The 15,349-nt window shown below is 34.5% G+C and overlaps 1 protein-coding gene and 1 non-coding gene across 2 annotated transcripts; one reads left to right on the top strand and one right to left on the bottom strand.

Annotated features, from left to right (window-relative positions):
- Positions 1 to 1,104: 1,104 nt before the first annotated feature.
- Positions 1,105 to 11,402, bottom strand: LOC100810437 (lysine-specific demethylase REF6). Its single transcript, XM_041016565.1, has 7 exons — positions 10,334 to 11,402; positions 8,754 to 8,832; positions 7,652 to 7,719; positions 7,355 to 7,505; positions 6,416 to 7,086; positions 4,759 to 5,388; positions 1,105 to 3,704 (listed from the first exon to the last, which is right to left on the bottom strand). Exons 1-7 carry the CDS (start codon positions 11,151 to 11,153, stop codon positions 1,363 to 1,365), a joined length of 4,761 nt encoding a protein of 1,586 aa, XP_040872499.1. The 5' UTR covers positions 11,154 to 11,402; the 3' UTR covers positions 1,105 to 1,362.
- A 2,577-nt stretch (positions 11,403 to 13,979) lies between these two features.
- On the top strand, positions 13,980 to 14,108 carry MIR10186E (microRNA MIR10186e). Its single transcript, NR_161691.1, has one exon. It is a non-coding gene; the product is annotated as a microRNA MIR10186e (primary transcript).
- The last annotated feature ends 1,241 nt before the right edge of the window (positions 14,109 to 15,349 follow it).

Here is a 15,349-nt window from a genome sequence, read left to right as displayed (position 1 = left end):
TATTTTAAAATCAAAAGTCTCACGATTTAAGATTTTAATTTTAGATTATTTTTTTATATCGGGATTATACTTATATTGTTTCCTTTATTTTTAAAAATTGTCATGCTCATTTCCACATCGTATCAAATTCCTGTTTTATCCGTGCTTCCTCCTAGACTTACACAAGCCGAAGGATTTTGGGTCCATCTACTAACAATCGTAAATGAGAATAATTATTACCAAAAAAAATGAGCATAATTCTAAGAACTATTTTTCTTTCTTTCTTGATAACAAGTTAATAACTAAGCTATTTCCATGCCCCATATAGTATATGTGAGTCCCATAGAATTACCATACCACAAAATTTCCCCTCTTTTTTTCTTGTATGACTTACTATGGGCTTCCTCTCAAGGAAAAAAATCATTATCAAATAGTGTTTGTTTTTGCAGTGACAAACTTGTAAAGGAAAATATTCATTCTAAAAATTCATTAGACATTTTTTAAAATAATTCAAATCTCTTTTAAATTTAAATCTCATAAATTTAACAAACAAGTTTTTTTTGTTAAAGTCTTCTATGCTACTAAGTTCCATAGAATGTGATTTATGTATCTTATCTATTAGATAACTTCACTTAATGTTAATTAATTTAAATTTAAAATATAACATGATATCAAAATTTATAGCTCATCTTAATCATTCGCCTACTCTACACTCGTTTGTCCTAACAAACATATGTAGAGGAGGACGGATTAAAGTCTCACATCAGCTATCTCCGTTCTTGAGGCCCTGATTCTCTTAAATTTGATGATTTCACAATAATGTAAATCGATATTCTTGAATATTGATTCCAACATTTAAAAATAATTTTACATCTATGAATATTGAAAACCCAAACTCAACATGTTGATGATAGTAAGATGGAAGAATATGACTTTAGTTGCAAGTTCGATACAAGAGCTACCTCCTGCAACTAGCCATACAATAACCTTATTTTACCAACCACCTTGAAGCATGTTTAATTCTTATTGCATGATTTCCGTACGAATTATCAAGCAGTTGAGTCTAGGCGGGGATCGGGGGAATTGCATTGCAGTAAAACAATCACGATTCAAGAGACATAAGGCTTGAACAACAATTGAAAGTGATATGAACTCCATGAGAATCATGATTCTAGATCCAAGCAAAGCAATTGCTTTAATGGTAATAAACAAATGGGTTGAAGACCCGTAAGGCAACAGAATTAACAGTTAGCTACAAATGGCAATTGCAGGGACATCCTAAACTGTTAGGAAACCCTAGTCCTAGCAGGGTCAATTGAGCAATGGATTCATAAATACATAAAAAAGTCATGTTAAATAACAATTAAACATCTATTCCACTTGCTATTGACAATTCTTCTTTGCTGAATGACCAGTCTTTCGCTTATGACGACTGAAATCAGACACAAATCTGAATGTTTGTCCACAATCTGGCTCGGCACATACATAAGGTCTTGCACCAGTGTGGACCCGAATGTGCTCGGTACGAGCCCATGCCCACTTGAAAGTCATCTTGCATCCCTTCCAAGGGCACTTCAACGGGCGCTCATCCTCATGAACTCGACGGTGCTGCACCAGATACTTGTGTGAGAAAAACTTCTTCCCACACCCTTTTACAGGGCAGATGTTTTTCTTATGATGCATCAGCTCCTGTTTCGACCCAAAACTCATAGCGCACCCATCAATATCACACCGATATTCTGCTTCCCCATCCTTCATTTTGGCATGGCCAACCGAAACCTTTGCAGCTGCAGCATTCTTCACCTTCTTCCTTTTTGTTTGCTTGTCTTTCAATTTTCCTTCAGATTCCTGAGCTTTTGTGGCTCTCTTCCTAAGGCGTGTGCTAGGTCCACCATCTTCCTCCTCTTCCATATATAAACTAAATTCCTGAGTGTTATTAGATTGCTTATTCCACAAATGAGCAGGCTGTTTTATTTGCTGAGGAGCCTTTGATTTCACAAGCAACCGAGAGCCCTGTTTGATGGGCCGAGATGCCTGCTTTTTTGCTTGGAAGGAATTAGCTTGTTTCAGAAGTGTCTTTGGTTTAGCTTGTTTACTTCGAAGTGCTCTCCTCAGCGGCTGATCATCTTCCATTTCATCATCTGAATTCATATCATCTTCCATGCATTTAGCTTGCTTCCTTTTAGGAGTTCTATGCAGCAGATGAGAATTATTCTCAGCTAAGTCATTCATGACTTCTTTCTCAGTGTGTTTATTTTGCCTGCTCTTAGGAAATCTTCTATGCTGCTTCAGAAAATGGTCCTCCAATTGGTCATCACACATTTCGTTTTTAACCTCTCTAACATTGCCTTTGTTTTGCCTTTTCCTAGAGAAATTTGTTTGCTGCTTCTGACAATGATTCTCCAATTGGTCATCAGACATTTCATCTTCCCCTGCTACACATGTGGCCTGTCTGCCTTTAGGATTCCTTTGATATCTACGATAATGGTCCTCCAATTGGTCATCTGATGCAATATCCTCTTCGTTGAGGTATTTGGCTTGCCTGCTTTTAGGATTCATCCGTTGCTGCTTCTTCATTTTCAGCTCTAGTTGGTTGTCAGATATTATATCTTTTCCAGTAAGGTATTTGCCCTGCCTGTTTTTAGGAATTCTCTTTTGCCTCTTTCGAAAAGGACTCTCCATTTGGTCATCAGAAATTATATCTTCTTCATTGATGCTTTTGGCATGCATGGCTCTGGAAGTCTTCCGTTGCAGCTGAAGAGAACCAACATCCAAAAAATCTTCTGAATTTGCATCTCTCTCCATATCTTCAACTTGCTTGCTGCTATGTTCTTCCCTCTGCTGGCAATCAGAGTCATAGTCCATCGTATCATTTGAAACCACATCATTGTCCATAAATTTAGCCTTTTCAACTTTAACATTTCTGCTTTGCTGCATGTGATCATCATCATCAAGCGAATCATCCGAAACTGCATCACTTTCAGAGCAGTTTGCTTGCTTGCTTATAGGTTTCCGATGATATGAAGGAGAATAATCCCCTTTCAAAGCAGCATGGTCTCTTTCAACACACCTAGCTTTCTTATTTCTAAGAATCCTCCTTGGCTGTGAGTTGTGTTTATCTTCAGTGGAATTATCAGCAACTAAATTTTTCTTAGCATAACTTCCTTTCCTGGGTCGTCCATTCTCTGCTGTCATTTTCCTTTTCTTACCTGATTTTCTGCTAGTAGTTTCTCTTTTGGGGGTACTTCCTGATTTCTCAAATTTCTCATCAGGTAATATCCACCCAAGTATGAGTTTCTCATCCTCAACATCTTCAGAGTCTCTTTTTGCTAAAAGGGGATGGACCTGATTGGACATCCAAACTTTACCACACCATTTTCCAGCAACAACCTTTTTCTGCCTGTTGACCCTTCTTTGGTAGACCTTTGGTTCTATGGGTGAGCTTGCTAGAGAGCTACAACCAAATGAATAGTATATAACAGAATTGTAAGGCATCTGCTTACTATAAAGAGGAGAGCGGCTAAGATTTGCACTATAAAAGAGATTGATTCCCAGCTTTACAGCCCAGTCACCATTCCCAGGAATAGCTTCCTCATTGTCCAGAGCTGACTGGATCCTCTCCTCATCCTCCGTGGAAGCATGCCTGTATGCAATATTCTTCCACATATAATCAATCCCCAAATCTTCTGCCACCATTTTTGCTTCAGACTCTATCTTGGGATAATCTATGGAAATATATAAAATAAATGAGTGATTTGCAAGGGGGAAATTGGTAACAGTAACTATACATTTTTTCAATCAGTAACAACGAGGTTAATGAGTAATCACAATCCCATGCAAGACACAGAAAATGAAGATAAATTAATTAGTAAAAATGAGGTAATATACACCCTATTGTTGATCCATGACAACTATATGAAAAATACTTCAAATCGGAAATAGACATCTTTTTAGATATCCTGGCCTGCGAATGAATATTGTTATAACTAATCATAGATGGACAAACATAACCCTTCTATGACAAACATATAGCTCATCTATTACTTCAAAAAACAAGCAAACATAAAAAAACAATAAAACGAAATAAGATTTAATTTTGATTCACAAATAATGTAAAAAAATACAATATTATAATCCTTGGGATTTATATATGCCAGAAGTGAAAATCATAGACTTGTTAGACAATGACCTGTCAGCATCATGAGTGTGTTGGGAACAATTAGAGGTGAAATTAGGCACCATCTTTGTATTTTCAAATTTAACCTCTGATGTAATATTATAATCCTGTTTCTTTAAAGAGTGGTCTACAGACTGATGATTCAAATTACATTCAAATCTACGATGCATAAAATTCTCACAAGTGGCACTTGTTGAAGGAGCAAACAAATTAATTAACCTTAGTCTGATATTGTATTTAAGAAAATAGGCAAAAGCTTTCGCCAGAAGTGAAAATCAATGGCTGCTTCACTGATTTGGTATCTTATTTACAAAGAGTGTAAAAAGCTTCATACTGACATTGAATAAAATTCAAACTCTTGGGAGGATAAAAAAAACATTTTTTCTTACTTCACAACATAAACTGGCATAACTCCCATCACAAGACTCATGTTATAACCATGTTTCCCTTGTTTCTTAACCAGTTTAAACTCTGAATCTATTAAGTTTTCATTCTCAAAGAACAAGAGTTGCAAACAGTGAAATTGAATTGTTTTGCTAGAAATTGGGCACAAGATAAACAATTGAGCATAAAATGAATAATTACTCAATCAACCCACAAACCTGGATGACATAGGAGCAACATGTGGGCTCCACCTATTGGGCGAAGTTGCTGCTCTGCTTCTGCAGCATGCTCTAGACAAAAAACATGCATTCTGGATGAGTCTTCATCAGATTGTAGCACCATCGAAGTATTTTTATTATCAAAGGGAACCATAGACTTGTTAGACAATGACCTGTCAGCATCATGAGTGTGTTGGGAACAATTAGAGGTGAAATTAGGCACCATCTTTGTATTTTCAAATTTAACCTCTGATGTAATATTATAATCCTGTTTCTTTAAAGAGTGGTCTACAGACTGATGATTCAAATTACATTCAAATCTACGATGCATAAAATTCTCACAAGTGGCACTTGTTGAAGGAATATTGTCATCCCTGTCAAGTGCAGTCATGGGACTAGCATGGGAATTTTGAGTATGAGAAAGTAAACATTCTGAAGCAGAGTTTATCACATTTGATTCATGACTGTCATCTGTAATATGATCTTCCTCAGAGTCAGATGAATTTCCATATGCTGAAGCCAATAATGCAAGAGCTGTATTGCCATTTTCACTTTCAGTATTTAAAGCCTCCCGAGAAGATTGAACAGTAACATCATGTTTACCATCTTGGACATTATTTTTCATCCATCCTGCATGACAGGACAAAAAGGATCAGTACTTTAAAGTTTACCTAAATCCTAGCCAAGAAGACTAAATGAAATTATATGACAAACTTTTGAGGGATAAAGCAAAGGAGAAATAAAAGGATTTGGCTGTTTATATACCTAAGTTGTGCTACCATATGCACAACATAAAAGCTTCCTATAGGGAACTAGTACATGTTCCTGTTCTCCTATTATCCCTCAACTAAAAACTTATTATAATGAGATTTGCTATTGTGCAACTAAAGACAAGTTTATGGCACTGATGGCAGGATAACTCAAAGCTTCTTCAACCATAACACAAGACAAGACACTCTAGTTTTCTTGAATTCAGGATTTGAATATTACAAATAAAAACAATTTAACCATTTCCCTGGTATACTAAAGTAAGTACTACAAGATGCAAATCAGCATTCTGGAACCCAAATAATACCAAAAGTGCAATAAGAGAAAATTAAAACAGAATATATGTAAATAAGTACGCTAAAGCTATCGGTTCCCAGCTATTGGTTCCCTTTGGGACTGACCTTAGTCTGATGTTGGAACCATGTGGCTGGTAGTCTAACTACTTGTACTGATAGTACCGCTGGTACTGATTATATATATAATATAATTTATTTTTGCCGATCAAAAAAAAAAAAAGTACGCTAAAGCTCAGACAGCCATTAGCTAATTTATATAAAATCAATATTTTACAAAAGGAAAGATTTAGAAAGAAAAAAGATCGCCCTAGTCCGTGCTAATTCAGAGACAGATCATAACCTACAGGCACAACATTTGTGGTTCGCCTCTACTGTAGGAAATTGTCATGATAGGTTGGCCATGCAGCTCAGCTCTTAAATACAAAAAGACGCTGACCAAATAAATAGACATGTTTCCTGATGAGCATAAGACAGGGCCCAGAAAATACCTAGGATGTGAGGTCATTATTGATAAGATCTGAAGAAACAAGAAACTATTTTTTATACTATGAAACAAAGTATGAAAGACTAGAAATAGAACTTATAAAACCTGCCTGTATACATATTTGGCTTGGTAATAGTTGCATCTTCATGGGCAATAGTAAGCTTATTGCTAGATACTCCAGAACCAACAACCCAATCATTAAAGAAGCTGCAATCAGCTGACATAAGATATCTAGCTGCTGGTTCTCTGGGCTGTACAATTGCAACACAGGAAAAGCATAATATTCCACATGTTACACATGAAAACAATCTCTGATCTGATAACCCATCTCCTTGACTAGTTTCTCTATCATTGTCTCTTTGAAGTGGATTAGAGCTTGCAGTGCTTATGTTACCATTTACATTAAAAGTGGAAATCCTGTTCCTTTCACACAATGTAGTAAACTTGTCTTTCACAAAATAGAAACTTTTTTCTTGCTTGATTCCTGGACTCCTGTTGAATACCAGATCATCTGAAACAAAACCTTTTGAGGAATGCATTCCCTCAGAATTTCTTACATTGATGGATTGTTGGGATCCAACACGTAATTTTGAGCAAACAGAAATGTCAACTGAGCTACGAGGAAGAAGTACTACATCAGATCCTTTCCCAAGTATATGAAGCAGATCATTGTTCTGTAACACATCTTGGACAAATAGTTCTTTAGTTACAGTCTCTCCTTCACCCTTCTTATCTTTAAGACGAGAACTACGAGGTTCAGCACTGATGCTCACAGGAATTCTGTATGGAGAAAACAGAGGATATTTTACAGGGTGTATATTTTAAAACAGATTATATGGTCATCAGAATCATTGTATTACATGAAATAAATACAAACACATTTATATCTAGAACCAGAATGATTCATCCACACTTCTAGTTAATAACTGAATCATTAATAACTAAATCAAACTACTAACAAAAACAAAACAAAAGACAATTCTAGTTAGATGTCAGAAGCACATTCTTATAACCAATTATAAGAAGCAAAAATAGAAAAAAGGCAAACCTAGAACACAAAGCTAAGGCAAGGTCATAAAGTAACTGGAAGTGTGAAACCATGGGAGGATAATTTAATGAAGCCCTCCGAATTGCAGCATCTTTAGCAAACCTCAACCATTCAGGTGTTGCAATGTTCGCTGCCTCTCCGCAATTAAAACCTACACAGCATACAGTCAAAGCATTAGAAGCATTCAACTATTGGCTGAAACAGTAACAAAGTATCGCCGCCGCCACCACCACCAAACCCCCCAAGAAAAAGTCCTTGAGCCTATGAGTAACATTCTTAGACTTTTAGGTGTCTTACCATGACTAAACCCTGTGTGATAGGCTCTGGGAAACGTCACAACAAATTCCCCAGCATTTTGTACTAACCTGATTCCAAGAAAATGAAAGTTAAAGATGCACATAAACGACCATACAGGGTCACTGAAAAAGAAAAAAACATCTAATAATTGCAATGACTATTACTAACATCCATTCAATTTTAAAAAAAATATATATTTGAGATAATAGAGGGTAACAGAAACTAGGGAGAGGATATGATATTATTTTAAGCAGGAAAAAAAACAGGGGGAACCAAGCATGAAGCAAGACTTTCCAGTCTCTCAAATGATCAGAAATGAGGACTCCCCTGAAACAGCCATAGCAGAGCACCAGAGAGAAGACATGAAAACAATCCTATGCCTAGAGGAAAAGACCCCTTAAAGATGACAGCATTCAACTCCAACCATATACACCACACAACTAAATAAACTAAATACTGCCACACCATTGAGGTTTCTTTGTTTCTACCAAAACCTTGAAAACTAACCATCAATAACTGCTTCCAAGCTCCCAAGTGAAAGAGCACTCAATATTCATTTTGTACAGAAATGATTTAAAAGGAAATAGCCATACAACAGTGAAAAAATAGAAACAAATTATTCCAAATGGAAATGGATGCTGTAATGGTGAATTCCAATCAATAACAGTAAGAAAAAAAAATACTAAAAGTTAGTGTTTTGACCAGGGATACATTTCAGCAAGGTTGTATTTGAAATTGCAACTGAACTTCAACAGCTTTAAAGTTCAAATTGATTTGTATGTGTAGGACAAAATCAAGCAGTAATCCCCTAGTAAATAGCAGTATAGTACCACTTACAGGCCACAGAAAAACTGGTGGTGTAATATCAACATTTGAGATTTAAACTACCATACCCCAATGCCCAAAGGCTCCTTGCTAAGCGAAGGTATTGAGAAGGGTCATTGCACGCAGCCTTACCCTTGCATATGGAAAGAGGCAGTTTCTGGATTCGAACCCATGACCACTAGTCACCAAGGCACAACTTTACTGCTGTGCCAGGGCTTGCCCTCAATTAACATCACAACAATACAATATATAGTATGACGTTCAAAAATATTAGTACCTGCAGCATGGAACACCTGCGCTAATTAATACTTCAGGAGACATCACTGTGGTTTTCTCACCAAGAGTAGCAAAAGTAACTGTTGAAAGGAAACATGACCCGTGTAAGTTTGTAACAAGTGGATCCATATATAAACACAAAAATCAAGTATCATCCTCTTAACATATGCAAATCACTGTTATTCCCCAGTTGTCCCAGATGGGACCATCCAATATCTATCATTCCTCATTAATTGAAAAATAAAACATGATATAGCAAAGGTGAAAGAAACGAAGATAAAATAAAAAACAACATACATTCGGTCATTCCCTACACAAAACAAGAAATCTAGAAAGACAAAGGTTATGTCAAGGAGATGTGTTGACAGACTGTAAGTGAAAGAAAGAGACAGCTGTGCCTACTCAAATTGGGGTATATTTTTAAATTCCAAATGGGAACATTGCGTTAAAATGTTGTTCAATCGTTAGACGCATTCATTGCCCCCTAATGTCATCTTTCATTGTTACAATCAGAACTTCACCCACTTTTAATTGGCTGAGATTAAAACAGAGGACTAGAACTTAAATCATAAACTCCTAGGTTTTCAGTGGTCAATCTTGTTTTCAACAATCATGACTTGATCTGAAAGTCATGATTGTGAGAGCAGGACAAAATACAAGCACACATCCTTCAATTTATGGGTAAAAATGCATATCATGCAGAAAATGAACAAAACAAACTATATGGCCCATTTATTAGTAAAAGAATGAGAGATAACGTGAACATATGTTAACAGTTCCCAATTGCCATGATCATGAATATCTCCCCATCTTGCTGACAACATCATAAAGCAAGACATTCTATATCAGAGCCAGGACTAAATGATTTTCCAAACAACTTTTTCCCTCCAGAATGGATTCCAAACAACACTTTAACATGTGCTTATTTTAAAGTTCAAAACTGAAACAAACAGAAAACAAACTTCCCAGAGCATGTTTTGGCCATTGTCCCTTTCAACCAAACTAGCATTTGTCCATTGTTTTGGCCAATAACACACTGTTACAAGTTTAGTCCCTGTTTGGATAAACTTCACAATAAACACTTATAGGAGAAGAAAATAAGAAGGTAAAATGAATTAAGTTCTTCCTATATTTGTACAAGTTAATTTATAGAAGCCCTCTCATTTGACTTCTCCAAAAGCTAACTTAAGCTTATGCACAAGCTAATTTTAACTTGGAAAAAGTTTAATTCATTTTACCTTCTTATTCATTTCTCCTATAAGTGCCTATTCAAAAGTGTATCAAAGCAGAGCCTCAGTAAAAAAACCACACAAGAAGATACAATGTTATACAAATTTCCTCTGTAATCCTCTGTAAAGTTAACAGCAGTCCATATCAATCACCAAATAAACTAGCAGAACCTCAGAAACTTCACACAGAGAAGCATCAAAGAACTTAAACACACACAACACAACAGGACCACATGATCACTAGCAGTCAACTAACCTTCCAATCCCAAAGTCAAACATTTCAGAAATTAAAAGTAAAAGCAAGCCAAGACACAAACAACTCAAATTCAACAATGCCATGCTACTATCTAACCGAGCGGGTTAATCTCTCCGCCGTAGCCGTGAACCCTAACGACTTCCTCGAAAGCAACGGCGGCGTCACGGGGGACGCCGTACCAGGTCTTGCCGGCGCCCATGTGGAGGTAATTGAGGCTGTGCAAGTCATGATCCTCAACATGCCACGCGAACCAGCTGAAGAGCATGGCAACGTAGACCATAGGAGAAGTAACGCCCGGAATCTCCTCTTTCATGAACTGTAAGAGCGAACCTTTGGCCCTCGAAACCGCTCTCATGTTCCACTGAGTGTCAGCCAGTGAGCTTGGATCCCCTACGCGCCTGCATTTCGGGGAAAAGGCTGACCCCGGCATGTCGTTCGCGTATTCCACGGAGAACGGTTTGTCCAGCGTCGCCTTCCAGAACAGCGTTTCAGTCTCCAGAGGGCCCGGGCCAAGGCCGGAGGCCTTCTTGGCGTGGCGTTTGAGGTATGTCTTCTCAAAGGACTTGGCCTTGGACTCGAACTCGGTGAAGGTGTAGCGATCACCGCTCTGCCAGACGGGCCTCTGGACGGGCCTGGGCCTGCGGGGGCAGAAGCCGATCTGCTGCTGGCGCGTGGTGAATGTGGAGCCGGTCTCCGCGAGTGAGCGGTTGAGGTTGGCGATTGCGGTCTTCCTGGAAGAAGGTGGGAAGGGAGGGATGATTTTGCAGATTCCGTACTTGGAAGCTTCCTTCTCGATCTTGAATATGTAACTTATAGGATCTTGAAACTCCGCGGCGCTCGGCCGGTACTCCGGCGCCACCGGCATCGATTTCAGCCATGGTAAAACGTCGCCGTTTCCTTCAGAAACTACTCCCATTATTGATTTTCTGTGGCTCTCATTGAACACGCAGCTATTTATTATTATTATTATTATTCAGATTCTGCCTCCCTCACTCACACTTTCTTCTTTTGTGTCTCTTCCCCTTTTTTGTTCTCAGAGGAAGAGAAAAGAGAAAATGGTGAGTGAATATAAAAAAATTGGGGGCAGAGGCAGAGGAATGAAGCAGCACTAGCCACTAGGAACAGGAGCAGGAGTTAGTAAAATTAAGTAGTAGAGTAACATGTGAGTGATGTGTGTTGGAGGCTTTTATTGTGTGCCTTGCTTTAATGCAAATGCCACTGCTTTTCGGTATTATTTACTTAACCTGCCATTTTCTCTTTCTTCCCCGTATCACTAGCATTTTTTGTAATTAAATCAGTTTTGGCGTTTTTCTGTTTTTGGATAAATAAATTTACCAAATTACTACTACTTTTTTTCTGCCCCTCGCTGTTTTTTTGTTATTACACAACACACTATTTTTTAGTTTTTTACCATCAGGAGGGTTTAATATTTTTGTGGATTGGGTTCGGTTTATGACGTCATTAATGGTGACATGGCCACAACCACAAGGGTCTCTCGCGGGTCTAGGGGATTCAAAGACGACCCCACCGTTTGATGAGACGTAGGAATAAAGTGGACACGTGTCTTAATGTGATTGCATGAGATAACTGAATTCTTAATTGGTCTTTGGATGAAAAAACCATGCAAATTAGCCCCCATCAATATCATCAATGTATACTTACACCACAAACACTATGAGTGTGTATAATTATAGTTAGAGCAGTGCTAACAGGTATAGAAGACCCAAACAAGTTTGATTGGATAAAAAGAAAGATGAGTGAAACATAAATTACTGTAGTGGTTATAATTCGTATGTGATTTCGTGCGTAACTTTTCATAACAATAAGTATTTTCCTTATCGTTATGGATCTGTATTGACTTGATTGCTAGACTCGATTAATCATGTTCCTTCCTGGTAAAAATCGATGGCAAAAAAATTGATCTAATTCATGATAACAACGTTCTACCTAGCTACATTACAAGTCAAACATTTTAAGTACTTCAATAGTCACGTTTCAATTTTCATTTTTAATTTGCACGCACTAGCCCTTTGTTTCTTTATGGTCAGAGGACATCTGACATGGAAAGTGAATTCAGGTACTTCCTGTCTTCTTTTTTTTATAATAAACAATTAATTAATTATTATTAAGATTATGAAAATTACTTAATTTAATTAGTAATATTAATTTATCTTAAATTTATATATTTTTATAAAAAATATTTTCTTTGATATTAATAAAACATATTTTTATTTTATTTTTTAATTTTAATCTTTTAATCCCTCTCACCGTTAATATATTTATTTATTTATTTATTGGTTATACAGGTGAATGGTCAAAGAAAGATTCCAAAATATTCTTTTATACAAGACAAATGTTTTAACACTAAAAAATATGTTCATATTGACTGATATTTTTAGATTTAATGAGATAACTTTTATTTCAAATTTGTCTCAAATAAATTACATTAATCTAATGATTTTTTAAATATTTACCAGTCAATTCTCTACCATCACCAATCAACCAATAACTATAAGTAATGCATTTATGAAAAGTAAAAATATTTTAATAAAGTTATTTCACTAAATATCTCGTTTATTGTTGATTTTAATATGTTAAAGAAACTTTAAAAACATTGGTTGTTTTGGATTAGAGGAAGTACTGAACTAATAAAAATTATTCATAATTAAGAATATTTTTGTGAAGAAAAAATTAATGCATAAAATATTTTAGAATTAGTCTTATAAAAAAATTAAACCGAACTTCTATTCTAGTTTTCATAAAAAGAAATAGAAAAAATACACAATAATGACATCACCACCCACAAGGTGGAGCAAATGACCTAGATCGGATCCATGCCAAATTTTAGCAAATGATCATACACACAGTATCATTATTTTGGAATTATATCTTCTCTTATAAAGCAGAAAATCATGATTCTTGTACCCCAAATAACAAACAAATAATAAAAATATTATAAAAATTAACAACTTACATTTATTAATAAAAATACTAAAATCAAATATATTAAATTAATCTAAAATCTCCATATCCCTCAATTTTACGAGAGAAACATTGATACATAATACATATAGAAAAATTTAATGTGACTCATGCAATGTACTAGTTGCCTAAAACCCATTTGACGGATCATTTTATGAAATATGAGTATCCGTTGATGGCTACTCTTACATAACTAACTAACCATTGAATTCCGTTGATGGCTACTCCCACATAACTAACTAACCATTGAATTGAAGTATATCTATATATTATATAAATATGTTTACACACGTGGTAAGTAATTATGAAATTATATGTGGCGTAATAAATTTCTCTTTTTCCATTAAAACAAATCAAATAAAATTACATAAAAAAATCATCATTAATCATAATGAAATCACATTTAATTTAATTTTTCCTATTAAAATCAATCACACCTAAATTAGTATGAAGTGCAAGATTAAAAACTTGAAAATGTAAAACTCAATCATGGACAAACTCATTTAATATTTTTTTAAAAAAAATCTTTTTATACCAAAATTTTTAGTAGAAACTCAAGTATGATTTTAAAAAAAATCTATATTAACCCATAACAATATATCTTATTTAATTTTTTTTTAAAAAATAGTGTTAAGGGAAAACTCATTTACTTAAAAAAGATTTAATTACCCGTTTAGTCTCTATAGTTTTCAAATTTATCCATTTTAATTCATATAATTAATAAGTGAATTTTTTAGTCTCTGAAGTTTAATAATTGAATTTTTTAATCCCTGAAGTTTACATATTAATTTTTAAAATGTTGCCGCTATTAAATTCTTTTAACCTTTTTAGTGAAAAAAAATTAGCAGTAAGAATATTTGGGAATTAAAATGTAAACTTTGGACTAAAATAGATAAGTTTAGAAATTATAAGGACTAAATTGATAATTAAATAAATAAAAAGAATGTTGGTATGATTTATTTGCTTAAATATACAATGATATATTAATTAATTTAAGCAATTGATATATTAAAATAGTAATTAAGGTAATTAATATATTCAAATAGGTTATTAAGGTAATTAATTTTCAAGTAAGTAATCTATTTAACGGGAGAATTCATGTTTCATTTTCACCTATGTAAAATTTTCTTGGGCCAACAGTAGTCACTTATAATGCTCAGATAGGTTGAAGAGTACCCATAATTTCTAACCTAAGACAAAAAAATAAGTGATTAATATCATAATTTGAAGATTCAATTGTTAATTTTTGAAAACATTAAATATACATTATAAATAATGTATAGAGTGAACATTAAACATCTTAACGTCAAAACTTATAAGAGTTTTTTCTTTTACTCTTTTCTAAACATCAATATTATGAGTTTTTATGACTTTCTTATTTTCTTCTTTTATTGTTTTGTTGTTATTGAATTCATTTTTTTATCTTCTTTCTTTAGGGTAAGTTTCTAATATATGTTTTTTTTACACATATTTTTCTCCTTCTTTGTGTATTTAATTTATAGACTTATGTGTTTCTATTTTTTTTTTCTTTGTACTTGCTTTTTACAAGGAAAAGAGAAAAATCTCTTGCATTATATTGGGTGTATTTTAAGATGGAAAATGCTGAAAGTTACGAAATAGTTTTCATGAAAAGCACACGAATAATATATATTGTGTCAACTTCCATTTTTCATTTTTTCATTTTCCAATTAATATTTGTTTTTGAAAGAAAATCAGAGGTTTATTGTGATTCTTCGTGCTATTCGTGTGGAAGTCTTTCATACTAGATAGCAACGCTCTTGCAAGATCTAATGATTTTTTGTTAATATGTCAAAGCTAATGTGTTCACATGATCCTGTTCCAGTAATATTCACATTTTATTCTTATTCCAGTAATACACTTCTTAATTTTATTATTTTCCATTTTAAAGATTGTTGGTACATTGCATTTATCTTAGGATTTCATTTTTTTGGTGGGTTAGAATTTCCTTTATTCTATGTTGATTTAATATTTTTTAAATTTTATTTCTATTCTTTTATGTTACACCATTTTTTTTATTATCCACTGAATTACTCTTTATCATTTTTTTCGATATATAGGGAAAGAAACAAAAGAACAAGAAACTACAACACTGAACCTCTTTTGAAAGCC

The sequence above is a fragment of the Glycine max genome, chromosome 6 (assembly GCF_000004515.6).
Source record: "Glycine max cultivar Williams 82 chromosome 6, Glycine_max_v4.0, whole genome shotgun sequence".
NCBI classification, from domain to species: Eukaryota; Viridiplantae; Streptophyta; class Magnoliopsida; order Fabales; family Fabaceae; genus Glycine; species Glycine max.
The sequence above is the reverse complement of the archived record's forward strand: the minus strand, read 5'-3'. Positions and strand labels throughout refer to the sequence as shown.

Excerpts from the sequence above, each read along its gene's own strand:
- LOC100810437 (XM_041016565.1), bottom strand. The coding sequence starts at position 11,153 with ATGGGAGTAGTTTCTGAAGGAAACGGCGACGTTTTACCATGGCTGAAA. Across the intron at positions 7,720-8,753 it reads GCAGGTGTTCCATGCTGCAG|GTTAGTACAAAATGCTGGGG; the intron begins GTACTAATATTT and ends TCTTGGAATCAG. Across the intron at positions 3,705-4,758 it reads GTTGCTCCTATGTCATCCAG|ATTATCCCAAGATAGAGTCT; the intron begins GTTTGTGGGTTG and ends ATATTTCCATAG.